Below are 24,347 nucleotides of genomic sequence, written 5' to 3'. Positions count from 1 at the left end.
GTGGAGTGGAGCTCGTTCCCCAGAGTTAGCTTTACCCCTCTTCTTTGTTCCTGGTGTAGAAGGGGTGCTTGCAGATACCATCTATTCTCTGTGCTCTCCTTACCTCATGCTCTGACTCAAGTGCTACTTGACTTTGCATTTCCAGCCATCTCACAGGAACCTGCAGCTCTCATGGCATTTTCTTCAGGACATGTCAGAGGAACATCAATTCCCACTATGCGTTAACAACCTGGCCTCCTAGCTGCCTTCCAGATGTCCATCTCACCATTACTGAAGCCATCTTCCATCTCACAATTAGTACCCTCTGTTAGCTGGTAAACACTGGCAGGGAGCAGGGTCAGCTGTGTCTCCTATGTAGGACTGGCTCCTTTGAGGCTAGTGAGGGTCCTTGGACTTCTCTACAGCAGCTGCCTGAGACCTTCTGTACCCACCCACCAAGGAACTCCAGCCTAGTGCAGGCACATGGTACTTACCACAATAGACAGGATAAGACAGCATACATGAAGAATGAATGACAAAATAAACAAGTTACTACCTTGCCTTCAGGAGTCAGCTTCCAGATCACAGAGAAGGTCAGCTTGTCAGTCATGGGGTTGAGGCTGCAGAGTTCCTCACACAGAAGCCTGGGAAGCATGGGGACCACCTGTGAACAGATGAGAGTCTCTGAGCATCCTTGTCTAACCGGCAGGAGCCTGTCTCAGGCTCTCAGTCATAGCACAGACACAGTTTTGGTGAGCTTCTGGAGTGAGCTGAAGGTGAAGCAGGCTCACTCCCAGTGGCCTCTGCAGAAAGAGCACACTGTCTCAGCTCTGCCTGGGAAGTAGGAAGGGAGGGTGTCAGACAGTAACAAATACTGTCACTGTTTTTAGTTACAGTCCAATCTGTATCTCCCTAGGTTCTGCCAAGCCTAGAATGGTTTCTTCATTTCTAAAACTGCATCTGCAGGGAATGCATATATAGACCTTTTTCTTGTCATTATTCCCTAAGTAATAAAATATAACACTACATTAATGATTATGAGTGATTTAGAGAAGAGTTGGAGACAACAGGAGGAGGGAGCTGGAGAGTTGGCTCAGCAGCTGGAGAACTTACTGTTCTTGCAGAGGTCTGGTTCCCAGCACCTGCATAGTGGCTCACCCCAGTTTGAGGGCATCTGATGCCCTCTTCTGGTCCCTGTGAGTACCAGACATGCACAAAGTGCATACACACACACACACACACACACACACACACACACACACACACGATAAAAATGAGAGAGGTTTGGGGATATAACTGTTCTGATTGAATAACATTCTTAAAATTCAATATCTGAATGTAAAATCTTATCAAGATAAAATAATCAGTTATTTAATTATGGTAATTGAATATACCATAAATTACAAAATTATGTTGGAGTATAAACAGAATAATATAATAATTATTATAATCGAAGTTCATAAATTCAGATTTATAGGTGAACATTGGCCAAACAATCACCCATTTTTCAGGATTTAAAAAAAATGCACTATTTATGTTTGCGCGCACGCGTGCGTGTGTGTGTGTGTGTGTGTGTGTGTGTGTGTGTGTGTGTGTATACCATGGCACATATGTGTTGGGAGTCAGGGGACACCTCAAGAGACTTAGTTCTCTCTATGTAGGTACTGGAGATTGAACTCAGGTCATCAGGTTTGACAGCAAGCACATTATCCACACAGCCATTTTGCTAGCCCCATTTTTGCAGCTTTTTAAGCCTGAATTATTTTTCTTGCTTATCATTTCAATCTTATAATAATAAACTGATCTTCCTGGTTATGGTGGCACACACCTTTAATAGTAGTACTCAGAAGGCAGAAGTAGAAGCAGACAGATCTCTGTGGGTTTGTGGCCAGCCTGGTCTACATAGAGAGTTCCAGGCCAGCTAGGGTTATATAAACAATCAAATAAACAACTAATTGCACAACCTGTTTTTTTTAACAAAATAATTTGTCTTTAACATATTAGTATCTCTCTCTGCTTTCTCCACCAAGATACTTTGCCTTCTCCGACCTGCTTTCAAATCTATTTCTTCTCCCATATTATAATATTACCACCTACTCTCTTCCCAAATTGAAATAGCATTATAAGCCATTCTTTCCTATATTTGCTGTGGACTAACTTGACATATACTGTTGACCCCTGTGCTGGGTTCAACTCACTGGGAGGGGAGGGCTGTTACACTGTATCTATGTAGATTTAGTAAATTTCTTAATTAGTAAAATCAAAACCAACCCCCATGGTTTCCCTCACTTTGTGAAGTTTCTGTAATGTGCTGCATCCATAGAAAGTATGTCCTTGGTGTGGAAGGAGAAATTTAAGATGCTTGGCCAATAGTGGTGACAAAAATTAATAGCTGTTGGGCAGTGTTCTACAAGTTTTACACCTAATGACTACTTGAAAACTTTGGTAAAAGCTTCTATAAGAAAGTGCTATTGACATTTTCTCTTTTTCTTGCATTTTTTTTTTTATACCATCAGCCCAAATGACACACACTATTTGTTATTTTGTTTTCTGTTTGTTTGCTTTGAGACAGGGTCTTGTGTTGCCTAGGCTTGCCTCAAAGGATGGCTTTGCTGAAGGTGACTGAACTTCGGATTCCCTACCTCCTGAGTGTTTCAATTACAGGTGTGCATGGCCATACCTGGTTTATGGTGTACTGGGAATTTAACCCAGGGCTTTGTGCATATTAGGCCAGCTATAGTCTCAGCACCACACTAGCTTTAGTAATAAGTTAAAATGTGTTCTAAATATATGATATTTTCTTGTATGTCAAGTGTTTTATAAAACACTTCATCCACATCTATACCAACACACTGTGAGTCTCTGTGTCATACTGTTTTGTGACAGTTACAAAGATTTTTCTATAATTTCAGACTCTGAAGTATGCTGTGAACTGAATTGTACCTACCCATTTATATATTGAAGCTGCAGTCTCCAGTTTCACAGTATTTGAAGACAGGGTTATTAAGTGATTACTGAGGTTAAATGAAGTCATAAAGGTGAAACCTAGTTACATGAAACTGAGTTTAGAAGCTAAGCGACAAAGAACACACAGTCCATCTCTCCAAGTGGGTGCAGAGGTGAGGCCATGTGAGGACACTGCCACACATGATCTAGGCAGAGGTTTTCACTGGGAATCACACTGGCTAGCACCTGAAACTGGGAAAAATTATATAGGTCTGTTGGTGATGTCACCCAGTATGTGGTGTGCTATCACGGAGACTGAGCAAAGCCCACACGTTTTCTGGGTTGCACTGTCAGATCATGACACCTGATATTCTGTGGAAACTGGCTGCAACAATTAGTCCAGCGTTCAATATTTCTTTTGGTTGTTGCTTTTAACTGGACAATGTTCAAGGAAGTATCATGCTTTAACTTCCAAGACTTAAAGTCACAACATTACTTTCATCATCATGCTTTAGTGTTTGTTAAAGGAAAGTGATTGTGTCTTGGGTCTAGACTGGACCCTGAGACAGAAAACACTGATGGGAAAAACAGGTGATATCCAAATAAAGGAGGAGTGCAGTTAACAGCAGTGTCCCAAAGGCATCTCTTAAGCTATACACTTATAAATTATGTTATACATAAATATAATTTTATGCTTTTTATAATAGTAGTCTTGATCTATTTTCATAAACAAATATGGGTTAAATTTTATGTATAAAGTGAAGAGTGGGGTAGGGTTCAAGGTCTTCAGACCATCGAGCAGTTGAGGGTAGTGCAGCAGAGGTGGCAGCAGGTGGACATAAGGCTTTGGACAGCGACCTCAAGCCAAACCCTGGGCCCGGCACTGCGTGATAATCCAGCATGTTAGGACAATTCTGAACATCAGTTTCTTTCAAAGTGAAATAGCTCTGAAATGCCCAATAACAATCAGCTGAAGGCGTCCAAGCCCTGTGTCACTTGGCTCAGCCTTCCTTATTCAGCCCTGGGCCTGGGACTCCCCTCCAACACCCACAGCTCGAGCCCATGAGTCTTCCCACTGCAAGCCCTTCACCTGCCCTGCTTGCTGCTCTAGCTTATGCACATGGTGTTCCCAGTTTCTGGAACACCTTTCTGGACACTTTGCTTCAGGCAGACTTTGGCATATCCTTCCACACTCAGCTCCTTGCCATCTCCATGCTATCCAGACTCCCCCAGGCAGTGAATGTACTGTTTTATAACTTCCCCTGATCCTTCACAGTGGCTGTGGGACAGTCCCAAAGAATAAGCTTGCCCCACCTTCGTACTTGTCCACAGCATTTCTAAGGCCCTGACCACACTGCGTCCCAACCCCTTGTTAGGTGCCCCCACTCCAGAATATGGAACCCCAAGAACAAAAGCAGGTCGGTCTGGCTTTGCCTTTCTATCTTCTACCTCCCCACAGCAGGCACCATTAGTACACAGACGACTGACTTCTGCTATAAGATAAATAACCTGGTTTCTTCTATGTTCGTTCTCTCTCTCTCTCTCTCTCTCTCTCTCTCTCTCTCTCTCACACACACACACACACACACACACACACACACACACATTTGTGCAACAACAAAACAAAACCAAACAAAACCCAGATCCCAACACTTTATGACATCCTTGTCGACAGATACTCTATAGCAGCATCTTTACCAAAACTGGGTGATTAGTACTTTTGGTAGAAAGGGAAGATTTTTGGCTGCCCACTGGAAAACAAAGACAAAAACAAAGACCTACTAGCATATCCTGTAGCTGATCAGGTTATCAAAACTGTTTGCTCCTCCCACTGGTCAGATGCCAAAGACCTCAAGTTTCATGAAGAATCTGTGACAGCAGAATTGCATTTAATTTTTAAGGGACAGTCCTTTTAATCAACTTTCTACTAGGTCTTGGGGAAGGAATCACGTGGAATTCCGAGGAAACAGTCCATGTCCATCCAGTTTTGTAAATAGGTGGTTAGGCCGAGGCCTTTCAAAGGAGAAGAAATGAAGAGGTTACAATCACATGTGTGGTTTGGCACAGCCTCTCGTAAATCCACTGGTCCTCCAGGGTCACTGTGCATGCGTTCTGCTCAACCCGGAGTACAGCAGACTGTCCTGTGGAAGAGTACTGCTGAGGTTGGGCTATTCTCTTAAAAGCCACTTTCTTAAAACTCTGCCCAGGCAGGTGAGAGGGAGAGAAGTGCCCTGACCTCAGCAGCACATGGGCTGTGTGAAGCTGTCAGTATCTGGAGAGATTTTGGGCCAGAGTGGCCTGGTGCAGAGTACCAGGATAACCAGGAAGGAGATCTCTCTGGAGAGGAAGTCCTGCTGCCAACAGCATCGGACCAGTGCCTATGCTTTGTGGGGCTTGAATGTCTCTCCTGGGCCTGCCTGTATCACACTCCCTGCTTATTATGGGCTTCCATCCCAGCTGCCCAACTCCCACTGTCCTAACTGCAAGTCATGTAACCCATCTCATAGTCTGCTTCCTTCGTTCTTGGGATCCTATTGGCTAGACGTTGATGGCAGGAAACGTGCTGGGCTGCATGCGGATGCATCAACAAATAGTCTCAGCTCCTGCCATGCCTTGACAGCATCTTCCCCAGGCTTCACACTCGTTACTGCTCTCCTCCAATTCTTCTCTCTTCTCACTCCTTCTCAGCAGAGCAATTCAACTCTTGTACAGAGAGAAGGTAGACTTAAGTCCTTTCTAGCACTTTCCATCAACTACCCTCTTGAGATAATTCCCCTAGCTTTTCAGGGATGGCCAGTCCTGTTATCCCAAGGCAAGTGTCCCCTGCCTTCAGTCTGGAGCTCTTGCTAGTGCTCTACCTGCTCAGCTGGTTCGATTCCCCGAGTGCAGAGTTGGGGCTATCATCAACTCCAGACTATATCCCTCTGCCAGTCACACCCCTCGTCTCTCCACTTGAAGCTTCTCAAAATGGTTTATACTTCTCATCTTCTACTCTTTCCTTAATTACAGAAATTACACAATCTTTGTAGGAAATTTAGATTCTCTAAATCAAGACTTGAAAGCACAAACACCATGGGATCCCAGTTCTTAGAATGCTAGCATCATGGTACAAACCCATGCTTTCATTTGTGCACACATGACCATATGGGAGGAAATATATATTACGTAGTCTATGTATGTTTTTTCAAAATAAAGAACCAGTAGACACTCAAGACTGGCCTTTCCTGTACTCCCTTTTCAGTTGTCCCTCACCTTCTATCCTCTCTCCTTCACTTTGGTTTCTGACCTATCTCTTCTGCATTCTGAGCCCTGCCTCTTCTTGGAATCTAGATTCCTCTGTTGACACCTGAGTCTGGACATCATGAATTCTCTAAACACACATGAGAACAGAGCCTGGTGCTTCCTCCCTTTGTGTTTCCATCCTCCCTGTACTGATGTTTCTGTAAGAACAATATCTTATCCTCCATCAAATGAGCAAACAAACCACAACACTTCCCCGAATCATTTAAGAAACAAGACCCTGCCATTCCCACTTCCCCATTCCCTTGACCCCCTGAACTATCAGTCCTTGCCTATGACACCTAATCAGTGCCTGGGCCTGAAGGTCTGGCATTCTAAATCTCTATCAAGTGATTCTCTGTCTCCTTTTACAGTGTTCAAATGTGGACACTTACTTTCCCTTTTTGGATATAGTCTATAGTTTCCTAGGCCAGTGGCAAAGCTCTTCTCAGAATCATTGTGGGTAGAACTGTTATAATTTAGAGATGATCTGAATGTTCTTTCATTCAAGCATTTGTGTAATCAGAGCTTGTTTCTCAGTACAGCAGTGTTGACAGATGGTAGGATCTTTAAGAGGTGAGGCAGATAATGGTTCCTCCTTTCATCCTAGCTGTCTGTCATATCATATGATCTTTTCTTTCTACATAGCTCCTGCTGTTACCAGACTATCTGCCTTGAGGTGATAAAAAGGGGCCTTCACTAGAGATGGCCTTATGTTGTTTGGACTTTTGGGATTCAAAATTCAGCATGCACCTTTAATCCCAGCCTTGTGAGATAGAGGAAAGAAGATCAGGGTTCAAGGCCACCCTCAGCTACATGGAGAGTTTAAGGTCAGCCTGGGCTACATGACATGGTTTCAAAGCTAAAACAAACAAACAATAGCAATGGCAACAACATAAAAGCAAACCAAATGACCAATCAGAGTCAAGAGGCAAGACTGAACTTACTACACCTCATACCTAGCTTCAGATATTTCATGGAGATAATGGAAAACAGAAAAATAAAGTTTACTTCAGTAATTTTTAAAATATGGACACTCCAAATTTGCACGTAAGCCTTACTCAAGGGCAGTATTAATCTCTGCATCCAATTTCTGTATGTGTGTTGCTGAAGCAAATATCACCTCCCTTTTCTCCAGACTTCAGTCTGCTCTTTACTTTTAGGACTTCTGTGTGTGTGTGTGTGTGTGTGTGTGTGTGTGTGTGCGCATGTGTGTGTGTGTGTGCGTGCGTGTGTGCCTGCATGAACGTTTGTGGTTGTCTGTGGCTATGTGTACCTGTACATGAGCAGAGGCCAGAAGGTATCAGATCCTTCAGAGCCTAAGTTCCAGGTGTTTCGTAGGGACATCTGGCTTGTTAACCTGGCTACTGAGATATATGTGAGATTTGGTCATGATTATGTAGCAAGTATTCTTAATGACTGAGCTGTCTCTCTTCCCATGCATCTTCCTTCTTCTCTGGTCATAGATAATCCTATTCAGGTAGGTGATCTGCCAGCTATCACTACACTCCCTGTTTTAGCAATCCTATCTATATTAGGTCCTGTTACTTTTACCTTTACCAGGAATCAATGTGCTGGATGAGCTGGATCCGCTGGATTTTTGTCTCTTATTGGTAAAAGGGTCCCAGATACTTTTGGCTGGGTGAAGAAGTCTTCACTAAAGGCGAGGCCTATAGGTTGGATATGATGATAGAGGCGGGGAGATCCTGAGCTATACAATAATACACCAAGTCTACAACAATAAAAACAAAATACAGAAAGAGCAGTGTTGGGTCCCCACAATCAGTGGCCAGGGGTCATATGCACTAAGAGCTGCTAGGGAGAATCTGCCCTCTGCATTTATCTCAATGTAGGCAGTAGCAGTGCCTGGAGAAAGAGCTCCATTTCCCCACTCTTTGCTTCTCCCTCTTTTTTGCTGTGTGATAGGCATTACTGGAATTAGAGGTGACTGTCCAGCACAATACTGTAGCATGATAAACACTTTGGAGAGTTCTGCCTATGTCGGGGCACTTACTCAGTTTCAGGGGTACAGTAATGTGGAGCGGACCCTGGTACTGATATGCTAGCCCTGACTCTGGCTGAATTCTCTTTTATCCGGAGTGCTCAACTGCGTTTCTGCTTAGAAGGAAGACCATTCAACTGTCCTCAAAACTGAGCACACCCTATAATCCTGAAGGAAGCCCACGCTGCTTAGTCTGCCACTTCAAGCCTCTTTCCAACTTCAGATCCCAGCATGTCACTACACGCTGCTCCTCAACCACAGTGCTTCTAAGGCCCCCCCCCCTCTCTTTCCCTCTCTCTCTCTCCCTCTCTCTCTCTCTCTTTCTTCCTTCCTTCCTTCCTTTCTTTCGATGTCTTTTATACCCACTAGGTCACACCGTAGTGCCCCAAGATATCTGCTAGATATCTTGGCGGAAACATATCCCAACTCCGTGCAGTCCAGTGTCTCCTGCCACCGCACACTTTCCTACACTCAAACCATCACACAAAAGAACACACAACACAATAACCTTTGGCCCAGTTGATAAGATATAATTGCCCACCTAAACATACAAAGCCCAGTACCATCCATCCTTTAAGAACATTAATAACAACCTGTAAATACACAGAGAGGAATCTTAACGTCACCCGCCATATTCTCTTGTCACAGCTTCTCCCTTTCTCTCCTGTCTCTTTCTCCTTCTCATTTCAGTCACCTCCTCTTCCTTCAAACTTCTCTCCCGCCCATCCTTCCTTCTCCTCCAATGACAGGCCTCATTCTATTCTGTATCTGCCCCTCACCTGTATTTTACAAATTCAATAGGGAGAAGGTTCTGGTGAAGTCACCTGATTCCTGAGTAGTGACTAGGCAGCTACCCTTGGAGCAGTGGAATTAGCATCAAAATACAGATAACTCCAGGGCAAACCACAACACTCTCTCTGTCTCTGTCTCTGTCTCTCTGTCTCTGTCTGTCTCTCTGTCTCTGTCTCTCTCTCTCTTGCGCGCACGTGTGTGTGTGTGTGTGTGTGTGTGTGTGTGTGTGTGTGCGCGCGCGCGCGCGCGCGCGCGTGCACGCCTATGTGAGCTCTGTGCACCACCAGAGGCCAGGAAAGGCTGGGTCCTATGGAACTGGAGATACTAGTGGTTATGAGATACCAGGTGGGTATTGGAACCAAATTTGGGTCTCCTCTAGGAGCAGTAGTTCTTACCTGTCAAGCCATCCCTCCAGCCTCTGAACTTCTTTTTACCTTCTGCCTGGAAGGTCCCCAGTACCTATTTCTATCTATCTAGACATTTTCCTAAAATGTGAGACATTCCAAAAGCTGACCTCTGTGTCATCTTCTTGACTCTTGTAGAAGCTGTCCCCCACTCCTTCCAACTCAGGTAGACATGACTTCCCTTTCCTCTCTATACTTCTGTAACTAAGGCAGCCCAGTGTACTGGAAGTGATTATAATGTGTCAACATTTTCTGATCAGGAACAAAACCAGTGTCCCCTTCAGTTTTGCATGCCTAACACCTGTGGTCCTCAGTACTGCTGCATGGACAAGAACAAGAGATCTGGCAGAAGAAAAGGCAGAACTGGGGAAGGTTTTAGACCTAAACCCAAAATGCAGTCCGGACAGAGATTAAAGGCTGGCTGTAGAAAAAGGAGTGATGACAGGACCCTGACTTTCTAAGCATTCTGGACCAGAGCTTGGGAGAGTTGAGGGAACTGGTCATTTAGGTCAGCACAGCACTGCCCAATACTGCTGGGTGGGGGTACCAACAAGGCTATAAAATCTTACATGAGCCTCAGAGAGCAGAAACATCTGCTAAAGCCACAGCAGGCAGGCTGGCCAAGTTCAGCAGTGGGTGAGCCAGGATAGCCCTGTGACCAGTTGAAAGGGCCACAGAGGGGAAGAATCAATCATCTGGGTGCGGAGAAACAGGAAGGATGAGCAGTGACATCAAGCCAGACACTCACAAGTAATGAGGGTCTCCTACTGCCTGAGAGGTCACACTCTGTCTTTTTAAGCCAAGGTCCTGGCTGGCTCCCCAGGTAACCCCTCACTCCCTTAGTGCACTCTAGATCTGCAGATGGCAAGTTGGGGTTTTCTCCTTTTCTTAGGACTTGGAGGTTTTCACACCAAGGCATGCTCAGCTAGCTCCCCGCTCACAGACTAAAGAAACCTAAAGGAAATAGATAATATATTTGCCAGCCAACATCTCTGCTTAAAGGGTCTCCTTTTTCATATCAACACTTCCATGAATTCAGAATTTGAGCAACTCTTTTGCTATCCAGTTTGACATTAACAAAACAGCAGCACTGACAACCTGCTGGTGTCAGAAAGGAACATCTTAAAACTCTCTGGACTCTACATGAAGACAGGCTTCCAATCCCAATCTTTGATCTCTATTATAAAGCACTACCAATAAAATATCCTCGAGATTTATGGGCGAGCTTTCATCCGAGCTGTCTCACACCTAAAACAACATGCACGGCTGGGCCAGCAGACACGGAGCTTCGGTTGGTTTCTGACTGTTCAGGTTTTCTTTTACTTTAAACTTAATTTATGTATTTATTTTTTCTAATTACCTTAAAACTTAAAATTAAATTGTATTTCTTTCCCAGAGAAGATATTAGATGAGCAAATGTCACAGCCTCTGAAAATAGGTTCAAGTTCAGAAACACAGTTGTCCCTATCTTAAGAGAACCATCTTTGTTAAAAGGAAGGGTAGGTTTTAACATTTAAACAGACACTGTTTAAATTTATCTTTCTCTTGACTACGTGCCCTTGTTAACTCGAGTTACTGAGTCCTTATACTGTGAGTCAAATCTCAACGAGAAGAATTTCATTTAAAGCCAGTGAGTTAGGATCTGGACCCAATACTGGTTCCCTGTCTATTGTCCTACTCTCTGGGGTCATTCACCAAACCAAGACTGTGACTCTGACTATCACTCACTTCTAAGTTGGCATCTCAATGAAAAGAAGTGAGAGCCACATTTTCTATAGATGGGAAATCAACTGGAACTCCCACTCCATTCCCTGGAGTGACAGAATTGGGAAAAAATGATTTGGCCAAATGAGAGAGCAGAGAAGATGCAGAGGGAAAGGCAGCTCGCTGGCTTCTAAGAAGACCTTTATAGGCAGAGTAAGTGAAAGCAGCAGAAAGTTCCTGGACACAGCCAGGCCTTTAAGAAACAAAGCTGAGTAGGAAGAAAGGTCAGAGCAGTGCTTCAAGGCATCAGAATGCACAGCTCCTGCTGGCCAAGGTTGAGGCGGGTGCCTCAAGCTCCTGCCAAGCTAGAGGCGGGGCTGGGCAGTGGAGGTTCACAACCCATCTTCTACCAGCTCCCCACTTTAGAGGTTAGCAGCAGAGTCCCAACCCACACTACCAAAGTGTGACAGTAACAATACCAAGGGAACAGAAAGGACAACACTAGTTATTAATCCAATTTCATTCTTTTGGTTTCTAATTTTGAAACAGAATTCCTGGTTATAAGAGGAGACTGCAGCTTCGAGACAAGAGAAAGCCACCTGCTCAGAAGAGGAGGCTCCAATGGGATCTAAAGTTCTCAACAAAGGGCAGAGTTAACCTACTGCAAATGAAGAGTGTTTCACACTTTCTTGACACAGCCTTTAAGTGCGAGCAGTTACTTCCTATCTCTACACTAGAGTTTTCACAGTTACAAGGGATCTGGAAGTTCAGCTTCCCTCTTCTCAGTCTGGACCAGGGAAAAGGGGCGGGTTTGGCCAGCAGCACTGTCAGGCAGGAAGTGCACATGGGACTTCTTCAGCCTGAGGTCAAGTGGAGTTACTGTACAGGAGTCAGAACTGCACTCTTAGAAGGGTCAAGCTAGGAAGGGGCCCTGGAGTTTAATATGTTTCTTAATTCAAGAAACTTAGTGTAGATACCAAAAGGAGACAAAGTAGAATAGAGGCCACTCTACAGAATGTATGTGTGTGCACTTTTTGTTTACGTGAGTGCATGCATGCATATGCCATGGCGCATGTTCAGTGGTGGTCCTTACCTTCCAACTTGCTTGAGACACTGTCTCTCTTGTTTGTCACTGTGCCTCTGTGGCCTGCCTTAGCAACATCTAGACAACATAATTACCAAAGGACTAAACCTTCTGGGAAGCAGGTAATAGGAGTTCAGACAACCAGAAAAGCATGTGTTTTCAAGGTCTTGTTTGTCAAAGTGTGGAGGGAGCAAGAGAAGTCAGCAAGACCTAAGAGAAAGGGGGAGGTTGCCTTATAAACAGGACAAAAACACTCAGGCCCAAAGGTATGTGAAAACTTAGACACTGGCAAACCTCTTTTAAAATTCCCTGCAGGTTCCCAATGTAGGCAGAGACCTCAGAACTTCAGTTGGGCACTCCAGTATTCATTCTACCTAAAATAAACAAGGAACTAGAGAGGCAGCAGCCAGACCATGAGGACACACTGCTTGTGAGGCAGAGTTCATGGCCTTGTGATCATGTTGCCAACAGTGTGGGCACACAGGCAGCTAGTAGTGGTGAGACTAGGAAGCTGTACCCTTCCCTGAGTGATGACATTTGGAAATTCTCAGAAAGGAGTAGATGTGGCCCCTGGCTAGTCTCTGGTCCCTGAGTGTTGGGCCAAGCAAGCAATATCCAGTTTCAAGAATGCTTTGGGATGGGTTGGCAGGAGTGGGAACAGGCATTTTACCTTGGTACAATCAATGATCAAATACCAAAAGTCATGTTCTAGAGCATGTGACTGTGGAGGGAAGGTTCAAGCCACTCAGTTCATGGGAGCTGGAGAGAAAGTGAATGTCAAAAAAAAAAAAAAAAAAAAAAAAAAAGATGAACCAAATGAGCAAGTGAGCAGATTGTCAGAGAGCAAAAGGCTGGGAGAACTCATGAACTACTATGGAGGACAGAGATAAGTCACATATGTTCTTTTATTTACAGCTGTCTTCAGACCTACTGCAATGCCCAGTAGACACTTGGTGCTTAGTAAATACTTGTAGTTACTTGTAGGGATGTGCCAGTTACAGTTACATAGCAGTGGAATAGATAGATCTCTTTCTCCACGTGTGTGTGTGTGTGTGTGTGTGTGTGTGTGTGTGTGTGTGTGTGTACATGTGCAGAAAGATGAAAGGTCAACAATAGGCATCTTCCTCTCTCACTCTCTGACTTATTTTTTGAGATAGACCCTTTCACCAAAGCCCAAACTCACTGTTTGGCTAGACTTGCTGAGCAGGCAGTTGTGGGGCTCTGCCTCCCTCCACTCCCTCTCATGCTAATATCACAGATGCATGTCACCACACCCAGCTTCATGGAGGTGCTGAGGGCCTGAGATCAGGTCCCTATGCTCACATGGCAGATAGTTTACTTATTGAATGATCTCCCAGTCCCTAGAAGGGACATAATATCTTCGTTCCTGAGATGAGGGACATCTAACAGCAAAAGAATCCATCTTGGGGACTCCATGGGCCTCCTGTAAAGTGTAGGTCAGGACAGGATTGGTGCCCACATTTAGAACAAGGGTTGAAACAATTTCTCAAAGGCTCTTGTAGATAGTAAATTGTCATTCCATTCTGTTGTTATTATGTGAGAGTGGTCACAGATAATACATGTGCTGGGTCCCAACCAAACTATACAGAAATCAGCAGCTGGTATGGGCTGTCTCACAGGCCCTTCTTTGGAGCAATAGTTTGAAAGCAAGCATTTCCCCTCATTTCTTTCTGAAGCTGACCACTGTTGTAGCTACTTATGTGACAAGGATACTCTGAAAATGAAGCTTGGGATAAAAATGTGCAGTAGCAAAAGGCAAGCATATTCCCAGCATCAAGCCCATACTTTAGACATTACTAGATCTGAGAAAAGATTCAGAAAAGGCATATTCTTTACAAATTCAAAACACACTAAGTGGGTACACTTAGTAAAGTCTAGAAACTCAAAGCTGATTTGTACCTTCTGGACCAAGTAGACACTTGTGGCTCTCTCAGCAGCTACCTTATCCAAAGAGGATCCCTCAGGAACGAAGTAACTCACATCGGCTATGTGGACGCCCACTTCGAAGGTGCCTGTAAGCAGATAAGGAGGAGCATCAACTTGGTTGGAAGGACAGCAGAATTCCACAGGGATCCTTTCCAAGCCCTTACAGGCTCAGCCCTGAAGCATGGGTCACTGTTCTAGTCTTGCCAGCTACTTCTAGTTGCTGTGATCTGTGCTGTTCTCTTTCTTCATCCCACACTGAACAGATGGTGAGGTTCCTGTTGTGAATGAGTGTAATATTTTCACAAGTATCTTCCATTTCTAAAGGCTTCTAATCTTTGGATAAATCCTTCACCACATTTGCAAAAGACAGGCCTAGTGTAGAATCAATAGTTTGCTTGTTCCTCTCTCCTGCCCACCTACCTTCCTTCCCTCCTTCCCTCCTCCCTTCCTTCCTTCCCTCCTTCCTTCCCTCCTTCCTTCCTTCCTTCCTTCCTCCCTCCCTTCCTTCCTCCCTTCCTCCCTCCCTTCCTTCCTTCCTCCCTCCCTTCCTTCCTCCCTTCCTCCCTCCCTTCCTTCCTTCCTCCCTTCCTTCCCTCCTTCCTTCCTTTCCTCCCTTCCTTCCTCCCTCCCTCCCTTCCTTTCTTTCCCCTTCCTTCCTTCCTTCCTTCCCTCCTTCCCTCCTCCCTTCCTTCCCTCCCTCCTTCCTTCCTTCCTTCCTCCCTCCCTCCCTTCCTTTCCTTCCCCTTCCTTCCTTCCTTCCTTCCTTCCTTCCTCCCTCCCTCCCTTCCTTTCCTTCCCCTTCCTTCCTTCCTTCCTTGCTTCCTTGCTTCCTTCCTTCCTTCCTTCCCTCCTTCCTTCCTTCCTTCCTTCCTCCCTCCCTCCCTTCCTTTCCTTCCCCTTCCTTCCTTCCTTCCTTCCTTCCTTCCTTCCTTCCTTCCTTCCTTCCAACAGTTCAATCCCTCCAAGAGCCACCAAAGTAGTACTAACCAGGTTGGTGGGAATGTCCATTAGGGCCATAGGAGAAGTAGTTTATAAACTTAAGATTTACCCTTGAATGTCATATTAACTAACTTTCAAATGTGATATGGCATATGAACATAAATATGCATACATGTTGCTATACACATATATAATACATACATGGATATACTTATGTATTTATATAAATACATAAAATGGACAGTATCTAAAAAGAGCATGCTCATAAGGCATTGAGCTTAGAGAAAGAAAGATACATTGGTGATGCAAGCATAGGGTTGACGGTGATTAAACCGAGCATGCACCTGATGCACTGTCTTATACCCCATCCCTGTTGGCAGTGACTTGTGGGATGATGTCACAGGTGAGGCAGGTACAAGATAGAAGGAGGCCTGTCATTGGATGAGAAGGAAGGATGGGCGGGAGAAAAGTTTGAAGGAAGAGGAGGAGACAGGAACAAAGAGAAAGGAGACAGGAGGAAGAGAGAGAAAGGAGAGAAGTCATGGCAGGACAATATGGTGGGTGACGTTAAGATTCTACTCTGTACCTTTACAGGTACAGGTACAAATGTACTGGGCTTTGTATGTTTAGGTGGGCAATTATATCTTATCAATTGAATCTAAGATTATTGTGTTGTGTGTTCTTTTATGTGATGGTTTGAGTGTAGGAAAGTGTGCGGCGGCAGGAGACTCTGGGCCGCCGAGGAGTTGGGATGTGTTTCCACCAAGATATCTAGCAGATATCTTGGGGCACCCTGGTGCCGGACCTAGCGAGGTAACAGACACCTATACTTTTTTAATTTTTTTATATTTTACAACAACAGTGACTGTTCTTGGCATAGGCATATGACCCAAACAGATTTTTTTTCTGAGCTTGTTTTTAGGGGCCAACATGGACTTTATCCAAGAGGGTCTCTCCTGTGAACTCAGAAATGAAGGATAGTTGCCAGGAATACTCAAACCAACACAGAAAAATAACAAGTCTAAGAAATAGGGGAAAGTCCAAGGTGACCTCATTTGACCTTCAGGGTCCAGCCGAGGTTGAACCCAGGCCATTTGTCTACTTGGGTGTTTCTAAGCTAATGAATACGTTTTCAGTTCCGACTCACTGACAGTCACATCTGATATCAAAGAGCTTATTAGCACACCACCATTTGCTCCTTTAATGACCTGTGTGACCAGCCCTAAGACATCAGACATTCTTACCTTTAAAAAAAATGACATTCTTATTTATATGCATGTGTATGCATGGGTGTGGGTGTATGGGGGGGTAAGCATGCTATGGTGCACATGTGAATGAATGTTAGAAGAAAATTTGAAGGAAGCAATTCTTTTTCTTTTCACCCTATGAACCTTGAGGGTGGAACTCAGATCCCAGGCCTGGGGACAGGAGCCTTTGCCATGAAACCATCTGACTGGCCCACCCGATAGCTGGTATGGAACATTTGTAGCTTTTACATCTTCCCTGGTCCTCCTTCACTAGAGGTAATTCTTACCTTAGCTTTATAAAAAGGGTACAAAAAAGAAGGGATTTTTAAAAAGTAGAGATAGAACTTATTCTTCCATTGTCCTGACAAACAGACCTCCTCCCACTGAGTGTTCCTTGGGTGTTTCTGTACAGCTTTATTGCATTTACAAAGGAGAAGTCACGTCTAAGGCAGCCGACGGCTGCTATGGGGTGGTACAAAGGGCTTATCTTCCACAGGAAAAAGGCTGGTTGGGGAGCTCGGATAAAGCAGCCGGGCTCCAAGTTGAGTAGTCTCATTCTGGTAGGCATGCAGCTATGCTGCTGGGTCACTGGATGCAGTGACCCACCCATGATGCCTGACACTCTCTGCACTTTAAGTGACCACAGGTAGAAGAAGTCTTGGATGGCTCAGTTTCTAAATTCTGATACTTTAAGTATTTAAAACCAACACTTGAAGAAGGTAAAATAAAAGGTCTTCCTTTGAAATTGGGGTAAATATTGACTGAAGGAAGAGAGACGACTATTACATCATGATATAAACCATAGTTTTAAACCCAGGCTCTGTGTTACTATACATGAACTTTGTGAACTTAGTGAAAGTTGACAAACTGACAAAGAGTTCATTACAGGAGATAAAACATGGTGGAGGCCAACCAAAATATATTTGAGGGACTTGAATTTCATTCTGAATTCCCTGCAGAGCCTCTCAACCCAGCAAAAGATACTCTCTTATTCTCTACTTTGGACACTTTTTATGAAAACCCTAAATAAATATTTTATTACATATGTTTTCATAATGTGAACTTGCAGAACTCTTAAGACAGTGGCACTGAAGTTTTAATTCTATGAAAGAAAATAATGTACCTCAAAGGTCAAGCATGCTAGCGTTTGCTGTCAGGACACTGAGGACGAGTGCTATGTTTATAAAATGCTCTCTTTAATGTCTACTAAAAGAATATAAAACTATTCCTTAAAATAAAGAAAAAAAAACAGTTTTCTATCTAGTGGGGCAGAGGAGACTCCCATGAGTTCTGAGAGCAGTGAAAGCTGAGAGAAATGGTCTTTTTCCCAAGGCCATTCACGCCTGTCCTACTTTTACAAAGACTGCAAAGCTCTTAGGAATACAAACATTCCTTTGAAAGAAGCAAAGAGACTATCGGAACCTCTTGACTTGTGTAAAACACTAATAGACTCAAGCCAGGGCTCAGAAACCACCTTTGCAACCACTTCTCGACAGGGTCCTTGTCCTATCCTCGGGGGTGGGGTATCCTCCAGGTGTTCACGTGGCCTGTTCTCAAGGGCTCCACGTTTTGTTTTTTTTTTAAGATGATATATATATATATATATATATATATATATATATATATATATATATATATATATATCAGAGCTTATGGAGGCCAGAAGATATCAGATCCCCTAGCGTTGGAGATAAAGTAGTTGTGTGCTTCCTGACTGTGTGAGTCCTAAAAGAACACATGTGCTCTTAATTGGAGAGCTGTCTCTCCAGGCTCAATGAGGGCTTTCTTGAATAAACTTATGATGCAGAGAATGAAGCCTCTGGTTGATGCCAGCATTAGACATCCACACGTGGAAATTCAGCTTTTAAGGAGAACAGGGCCTAATGAAATTAGTAGATACACTGATGCTAGAGGACAAAAGCCTGTGAGAGTGAGATGAAGTCTCACTGATGGAAAATAGTAAAGTATTTCATAATGTACGACAGCTATATGAATATAACATTGGCAGTGATGTTCACAAAGCTGCTAATCGAGCATGGGGATGTATCTCAATGACATATCACTTGCCCATCATGCACAAAGCCCTGGGTTCAATCCTTTCTCTTCAAAAGCTATTCAGAAAAGTAGGAATGACCACTTTTAAAATATATCTCTGTGCCAGGGTGTCTGAGTATAATCTAACACTGACAATAACCACATCCAACAGATTGCAAGGATAAATCACCTGAGGATAGAGGAGGCTGCTAATCACTGGTTAATATGGCGCAGCCAGGATGTGATAAGCCCCAATTCCAAGCCAGCTTGACTCCTGAGCGTTGGTTCCATTTATCCCCCTCATCCCCCCACACCCACAACCCCCATCTACGGTCACTTCCAGGACAAGATGAAACAGCCTAATTTTCTGTCTCAATGGGCCACAACTCAAAACCTCCCTATCATCCACGACTCAGGGAAGCCACATTCTTAGCTCTGGATGCAGAAGTCCTTTTCCTAGCCTTGTTCACAGCCACACCCCGTCCCTGAAGGCTCTTTTGGTTTTCACTGCCAAGCTCCTTAACCACTTGTAGCAGGGCTTGATTATGGAACAACCACTAAGCCATTAACTCTAGTTCTCTTTAATTAGAAGAATAAGTCCTGGAAACCCCAGCAGCTCCTTTCTAAATCTCTAGCTGACAGCCAGCTTTAGCTGGAGGCAGAGAGAGGCTTGGCCAGCCTCGAGGACTGCCCAGGCAGAGGTGGGGAGATGGAGGCATTGTCAGTCTTTCCTTAGCTAGGGCAAAACTAGACCCTTCCAGACCTGGTCACTTAAGTGTGCTTGCACCACTACTGAGAAGGACATTGGTGGCACAGGACACACCTCACAGAAAACAACAGTATCTGCTGTAGTAAACTGAGGATTTGTGTCCTCTCCAAATTCACTAAATCAGCAAAGGCACCTTCATGGAGCAGATCAGAGGAAACCCAGGACGTGTTCAGGCCTCTGCTGACCAGGTACTGCACTCTACTTTCCGAAGTTCTCCAATCTGCCCAGACCTCTTCCCCACCCAGTCCCACTTCACTAGAGTGACCATCATTTCCTTTAAGGAAGACCAAGTTTCTCACTGCTTCCTGCCCTTGCACAAACCTATGGTTCACACAGAAGATAGTGCTCTTTTTGAAATACAGGCCTGCCCATCCTTCCTCAGAGTTCCACCTCTTTGAATGGTCCACTCTTCTCCCTGTGCTATCTTGTCACTTGGAGGCAACTAATTTGAAACTAACAAAGTCCTCACACCTTTCTCTCCCAAGCCTGGAACTCCAGATCCTCCTCTCTCCCCTGCTCCATCCTCCGTGTGTGTGTGTGTGTGTGTGCGTGTGTGTGTGTGTGTGTGTGTGTGTGTCTGTCTGTCTGTCTGTCTGTCTGTCTGTCTGTCTGTCTTGTGTGGGCATGCTGCACTCTTTCCCACCTAATTCCTGACAGCTCCTCTTGTCCCTCATATTCCATGGAAGGGTAAGAGAGGGTTTTCTCAGGCAGGACTTTCCCGAGGACCTAGACAAAGCTGCGCCATCACCTGCTTGGTACCTTCCTAGAGCTTATTACCCGACCCCCAACATCAGTTACCACATGCTTATTATCAGTTATGTCCCTACCCTGTAATCAGCTTGAAGGACAAAGAAAAGGCTAAATGATCTGTGTTTCACATCAAATGAATGAGCAGGAAAGTTAAAACAGTGGCTGCTGTCAAGTGTCCCTTGGTGGTTGGCACACAGAATATCCAGTCCAAGACTTCATCTTTTAGGTGACTTCAAAGTCTCAGGACTTCCCAGTGTAGTCTACCTCATCCTCAGATAAAAATGGCAAGTATTCGTTCCCCACCCCTTTCAAAGCCAATTCCCTAGAATTTTTATTGATTGCTCTAGCTCCAGCTTACAGGCTGCTCAGAACAAGTCCATAACTCAGGGGCAAGACTCTGGCTAAGAGGAAGAGTAGAATAGGGTTGGGCAAAAGCTAGCAACAGCTGTGGCTGCTGCCAACAGCCCAGGGCTTCTAGAGCTACTCTCCTTCAGGTGAGACAACACATAGCTTCATAGTGAATTATATCATAGTCCTAACACTTTCTCCAATACGCTCTCGACAAGCACCACCACTCATTCGACCATCTGACAGATGCTAGGAAAGCTCCTACCATGTACGGGTTAAGCATTTTCCAGGGACTGGGGCTACTCATACAGAAGGACAGGCAGGGTTCTTCTATGGAGCTTTGTTCTAGCAAAGAGAAAATACTGGCAAGAAAGTAAATGATAAGATTAAGATGTCTACTTAAGACAGTAGAAAAGACCTCGGGTAAAGTAACAACATGGGAGAGAAGATTTGGCATGTTTCAGTTTAGTTATGATGGCTTCCCTGAAGAATACACCGAAACCCGCAAGGTAGATTGAACTATGTCAAATAATGCATGGTTGGCAGGGCATATCCAGAACAAAGGGCTAGGAGCTGAGTAAGCTTGATGAGCCTAAGAAACAAAGAGAAGGCAAGAAGGAAGTAGGATCCTAGTGAAGAAGGCAGGCCTAACAATAGGCATGCTGGGTCAGGATGAAGCATGTAGATTTTATTTCAGCTGAGATGGGAAGCCACTGGAGAATGAAAAGAAACAAACAGACCTTAACGAGTATACCAGGTTCACATTCTCATTTGGCTGCTGGCCTCATTCTGCATACCAGGTGTCTATTGTGGGGGTTTATGGTGATACTAAACTGCAAACAGTAACCCCAAAGAAGGTCTTGATCTCTGAAGAATGGTGTTGCCAGGCAAAGAAATGAGCTGTCTGGCAAGTCGTCTATGCAGTACGCACAAGCAGAGGATGAAAGTATCATCACCTACAAGACGCCCTTTCTCCCCAACACAGCAGATGCTGGACTTAGATGGGCTACCAGCCAACCTATGATGGGAACACACTGCTCTTGGGGATTACCCTCTTGACCCCATGACTAGTGTTTCCAACCTATAAGCTCGAAGAAAGAGACAAATCTGGTTTGAGAGCTCAGGAATGATAAACTGGCCAAAGGGGCAACAGAAAGGGCTTCCCTTTGGGTAACTCATGCAGCCAGGATGCAGGCCCTGGCCTTGCTTGATTCTTCTGAAGTTTTGAGACAGACTAAACATCTGAAAAACAATTGGGCTTATATCACCTTGTGGCCACACAGTAAACTTCCTCTTTCAGCTGGGACAAGCAGAGTCCCGCTGACGCTGACTTTGGTGGAAACACTGACAGAGCTGCTAGGTAAGAAGGACAATTCAAACTGATGAATTCCAGTTCCGTGCGGTATTCTGTTATGTAATCTCCTCACACAAAAGTTGACCACTGGGATGGCATGCCATGGCAGCACTCCATGGCCGTGACGTGGTGAGGATTTGAAGCTATTTCTTAGACTTAGAAGGAGTTGAAGTAATGAAAAATTCCAGGACACATAAATCTGAATGCAATGCAAGGTCTGTGTGCACAAGGAGGGTGCTGTCTGGCACGGACACTCAGATGCCCCTCAGGGTTAGGTCTGGAAGAGTTTGTAGATTTTCTTTTCTTCTTTCAATCAGCAAAATAATCGCACCTCAGATAAACCTCATTGGCTACGATACTGCCACGTGCAAAGCTCTTTTCTTCTTCTTTTCTTTGTTTCTTTCTTTACTGCCCATCAAAGGGTTAAAAAGGATCTTCAGTTACAAACACCTTAACTGGTGAGCTTACCTTCTGGAGGTAGGCAGCTTAAAGAGCCTTTCTCCTTCGTTGTTGCAAAGGGTTCTATCAATCTGCAAGTACTCAATGAAACTGCCCACATGGCAATTTTTGTCATGTTCAATCTAATTCTCAGGAATCTCAGCTTAAGTTCATATGAACAACACAGAAGAAGAACACCCAGGTAGTGAGGTCCACTTTCCTTCCAAATGATTTGAGCAATGGGCTCCTTCATTAACAGGAAGGAGAAAGAGGAGCTGAACATGTGAGGCTGGCACAGGCAGTGTCTGGGAATTTCCAGGCGTCTCCAAAGTGAGAGGGGGAAAGCCTGGGTCAGCCGGTCAGGCCTGGGACAGAGCACTGAGCACACACATCTGATCCTTCCTCAAAGCCAAGATAGTGAAGCTCAGGGTTGGGGAAGGATCTTGAAGGTGCTTACACACTTAGAGAGTAAAAGCAACAGGAGCTAGGGCGGGGGGCGGGGTGGCTAGGGTGGAAATGGGGCAGACTGGCTATGGTTTAAGGACTGCAGAAGCAACACACATTTTAAAATATTCTGTCAGCTGGCTCTTGTGCATGTTCAAGACTCTCCGTCACCTCCCAAAATTACAAGGTTAAAGCCAAGGAAAGGAAAAAAATTTGAGGACAAAATACAGTAAAGCAAAACTACACTTAAAAGAAAGAGAAGCCAAAGAGACAAAAGACAGTTATAGTTTGGAACAGAATGACAGTGTCCCCAATGATGACTTTTGGACCTTGGAAAATAGGATTATTTCTGACTTTGTGGTCCACATTTATTAAAAATAAATTCTAATTTTCCATGATAAATGACTTTCTCATTTAAGGTTGAGATTGCTTTTTTTTTTTTTTTTTTTTGCTTTAACATTTTCTTTCAGGGAGAAGACACCACACTTCAACCTAAGGAGAAGACTTAGTCCAGGTCCTTTATTTCCTCTGCGTACATTAGGCCATGAATTCGTATGGAATGGGCTCCAGCAGCTCGGGCTCCTTCCCGTTAGTCCTCACAAAGTGCGCTTCTCTGGGTGGCGCAGGCTGGCGCTTCAGCTGAACCCAGGTGCCTTTCTCTTTGGCTTCCTTTTTCTTCTGATCGTTCTCCTTCACCCGCTTCAGGAAGCTGTCTCTGCTCTTCGAGTGCTTGATGTGCTCAATCCGCACATTGATCCGCTTGGCCAGAATCTTGCCTTTAACTTGCTTGTTTACAATGATGCCCACGGCATGCTGGGTGACATTGTAGACTCTTCCGGTTTTGCCATGGTAACACTTATGGGGCATTCCTTTTTGAACAGTGCCCATTCCCTTGATGTCTACAATATCACCCTTCTTGTAGATTCGCATGTATGTGGCCAAAGGAACGACTCCATGTTTCCTAAAAGGTCTAGAGAACATATACCGAGTACCCCTCCTCTTTCCTTTTGTGTTCGTCATTTTGGCGAGTTACTGGAAGATGGCTGCCCCGGCGGAAAGCGAGATTGCTTTTTAAATTCACTGACAAAATACTGCCTCTGTGCCCACTTGCTGCCACATAACTCTGAGTCCACAGTCCACAACCGTTTAAAAGTTTCTCAGGTGTCTAAATATGGCTGTCCCAAAGCCCCAGTCTTACTCCACTACTGTGTACAGAGCACTGTATGATTCCTGCCAACAGCTTTCCTCCAGAGCTTAGCATGCCCATGTGTAGGCTTGACTACAGAATTTTAGCATTTTCACGCCCATTCATAGGATGATTTATCCCTCCTTCATTCTTCCTCTTCTCTCTTCCTCCATCTTTTATCTCTTCACCCCATTTCTTGTGCTGTTGTTTCATATACCAGGTCTCAAGCTGACCTCAACCCCAACTTGCTGTGTAGCAAAGTCTGCTCTGGAATTCCTGCTCCTCCTACCTCAGACTCACAAAGGCTGGGATTACAGTCAGGCTCCAGCACACTCAGCCCTTTGTAGATTTTTTTTATTTCTATTTTCTCCTAATAGTTTCTAAAAGAAAAATATAAAAGATATATAATTTTATACATCTAGAAGAATAAATGTATAGATACTATGTGTTAACTTTTATCTACTGATAAAAATTATCTACTGATTAATTCAGTTTAAATCTTCCTTTCACCTGAAATTAAAATTTTTGTCTCTCACTTTAAATTCTGAGAGGCAAAAGTTTATCACTTTATATCTTAGTGATAAATACTTGGAAAGGATTGTCTCTCTTTGGTGGGAAGGGATATTTATTTTTTAATTTTTTATTAGATATATTTCTTTACTTACATTTCAAACGTTATTCCCCTTCCCAGTTTCCTGTCC

The 24,347-nt window shown here is 44.3% G+C and overlaps 1 protein-coding gene and 1 pseudogene across 7 annotated transcripts in view; both read right to left on the bottom strand.

The window, feature by feature from the left end:
- The window catches only part of Dis3l2 (DIS3-like 3'-5' exoribonuclease 2), a 382,468-nt gene that overhangs the window by 77,960 nt on the left and 280,161 nt on the right, over positions 1 to 24,347 (bottom strand). For all 7 annotated transcript variants that reach the window (XM_039083980.2, XM_063267518.1, NM_001109007.2 and 4 more), the window contains 2 exons: positions 14,111 to 14,223; positions 536 to 643 (listed from right to left, as the gene is read on the bottom strand). In XM_039083980.2, the coding sequence (XP_038939908.1) occupies positions 536 to 643; positions 14,111 to 14,223 (221 nt within the window). The remainder of the gene's footprint in view (positions 1 to 535; positions 644 to 14,110; positions 14,224 to 24,347) is intronic.
- Positions 22,968 to 23,519, bottom strand: Rpl21-ps1 (ribosomal protein L21, pseudogene 1; annotated as a pseudogene).

Source organism: Rattus norvegicus, chromosome 9 (assembly GCF_036323735.1).
Source record: "Rattus norvegicus strain BN/NHsdMcwi chromosome 9, GRCr8, whole genome shotgun sequence".
In the NCBI taxonomy this organism is placed as follows: Eukaryota; Metazoa; Chordata; class Mammalia; order Rodentia; family Muridae; genus Rattus; species Rattus norvegicus.
This window is presented reverse-complemented; position numbering and strand designations above follow the sequence as displayed.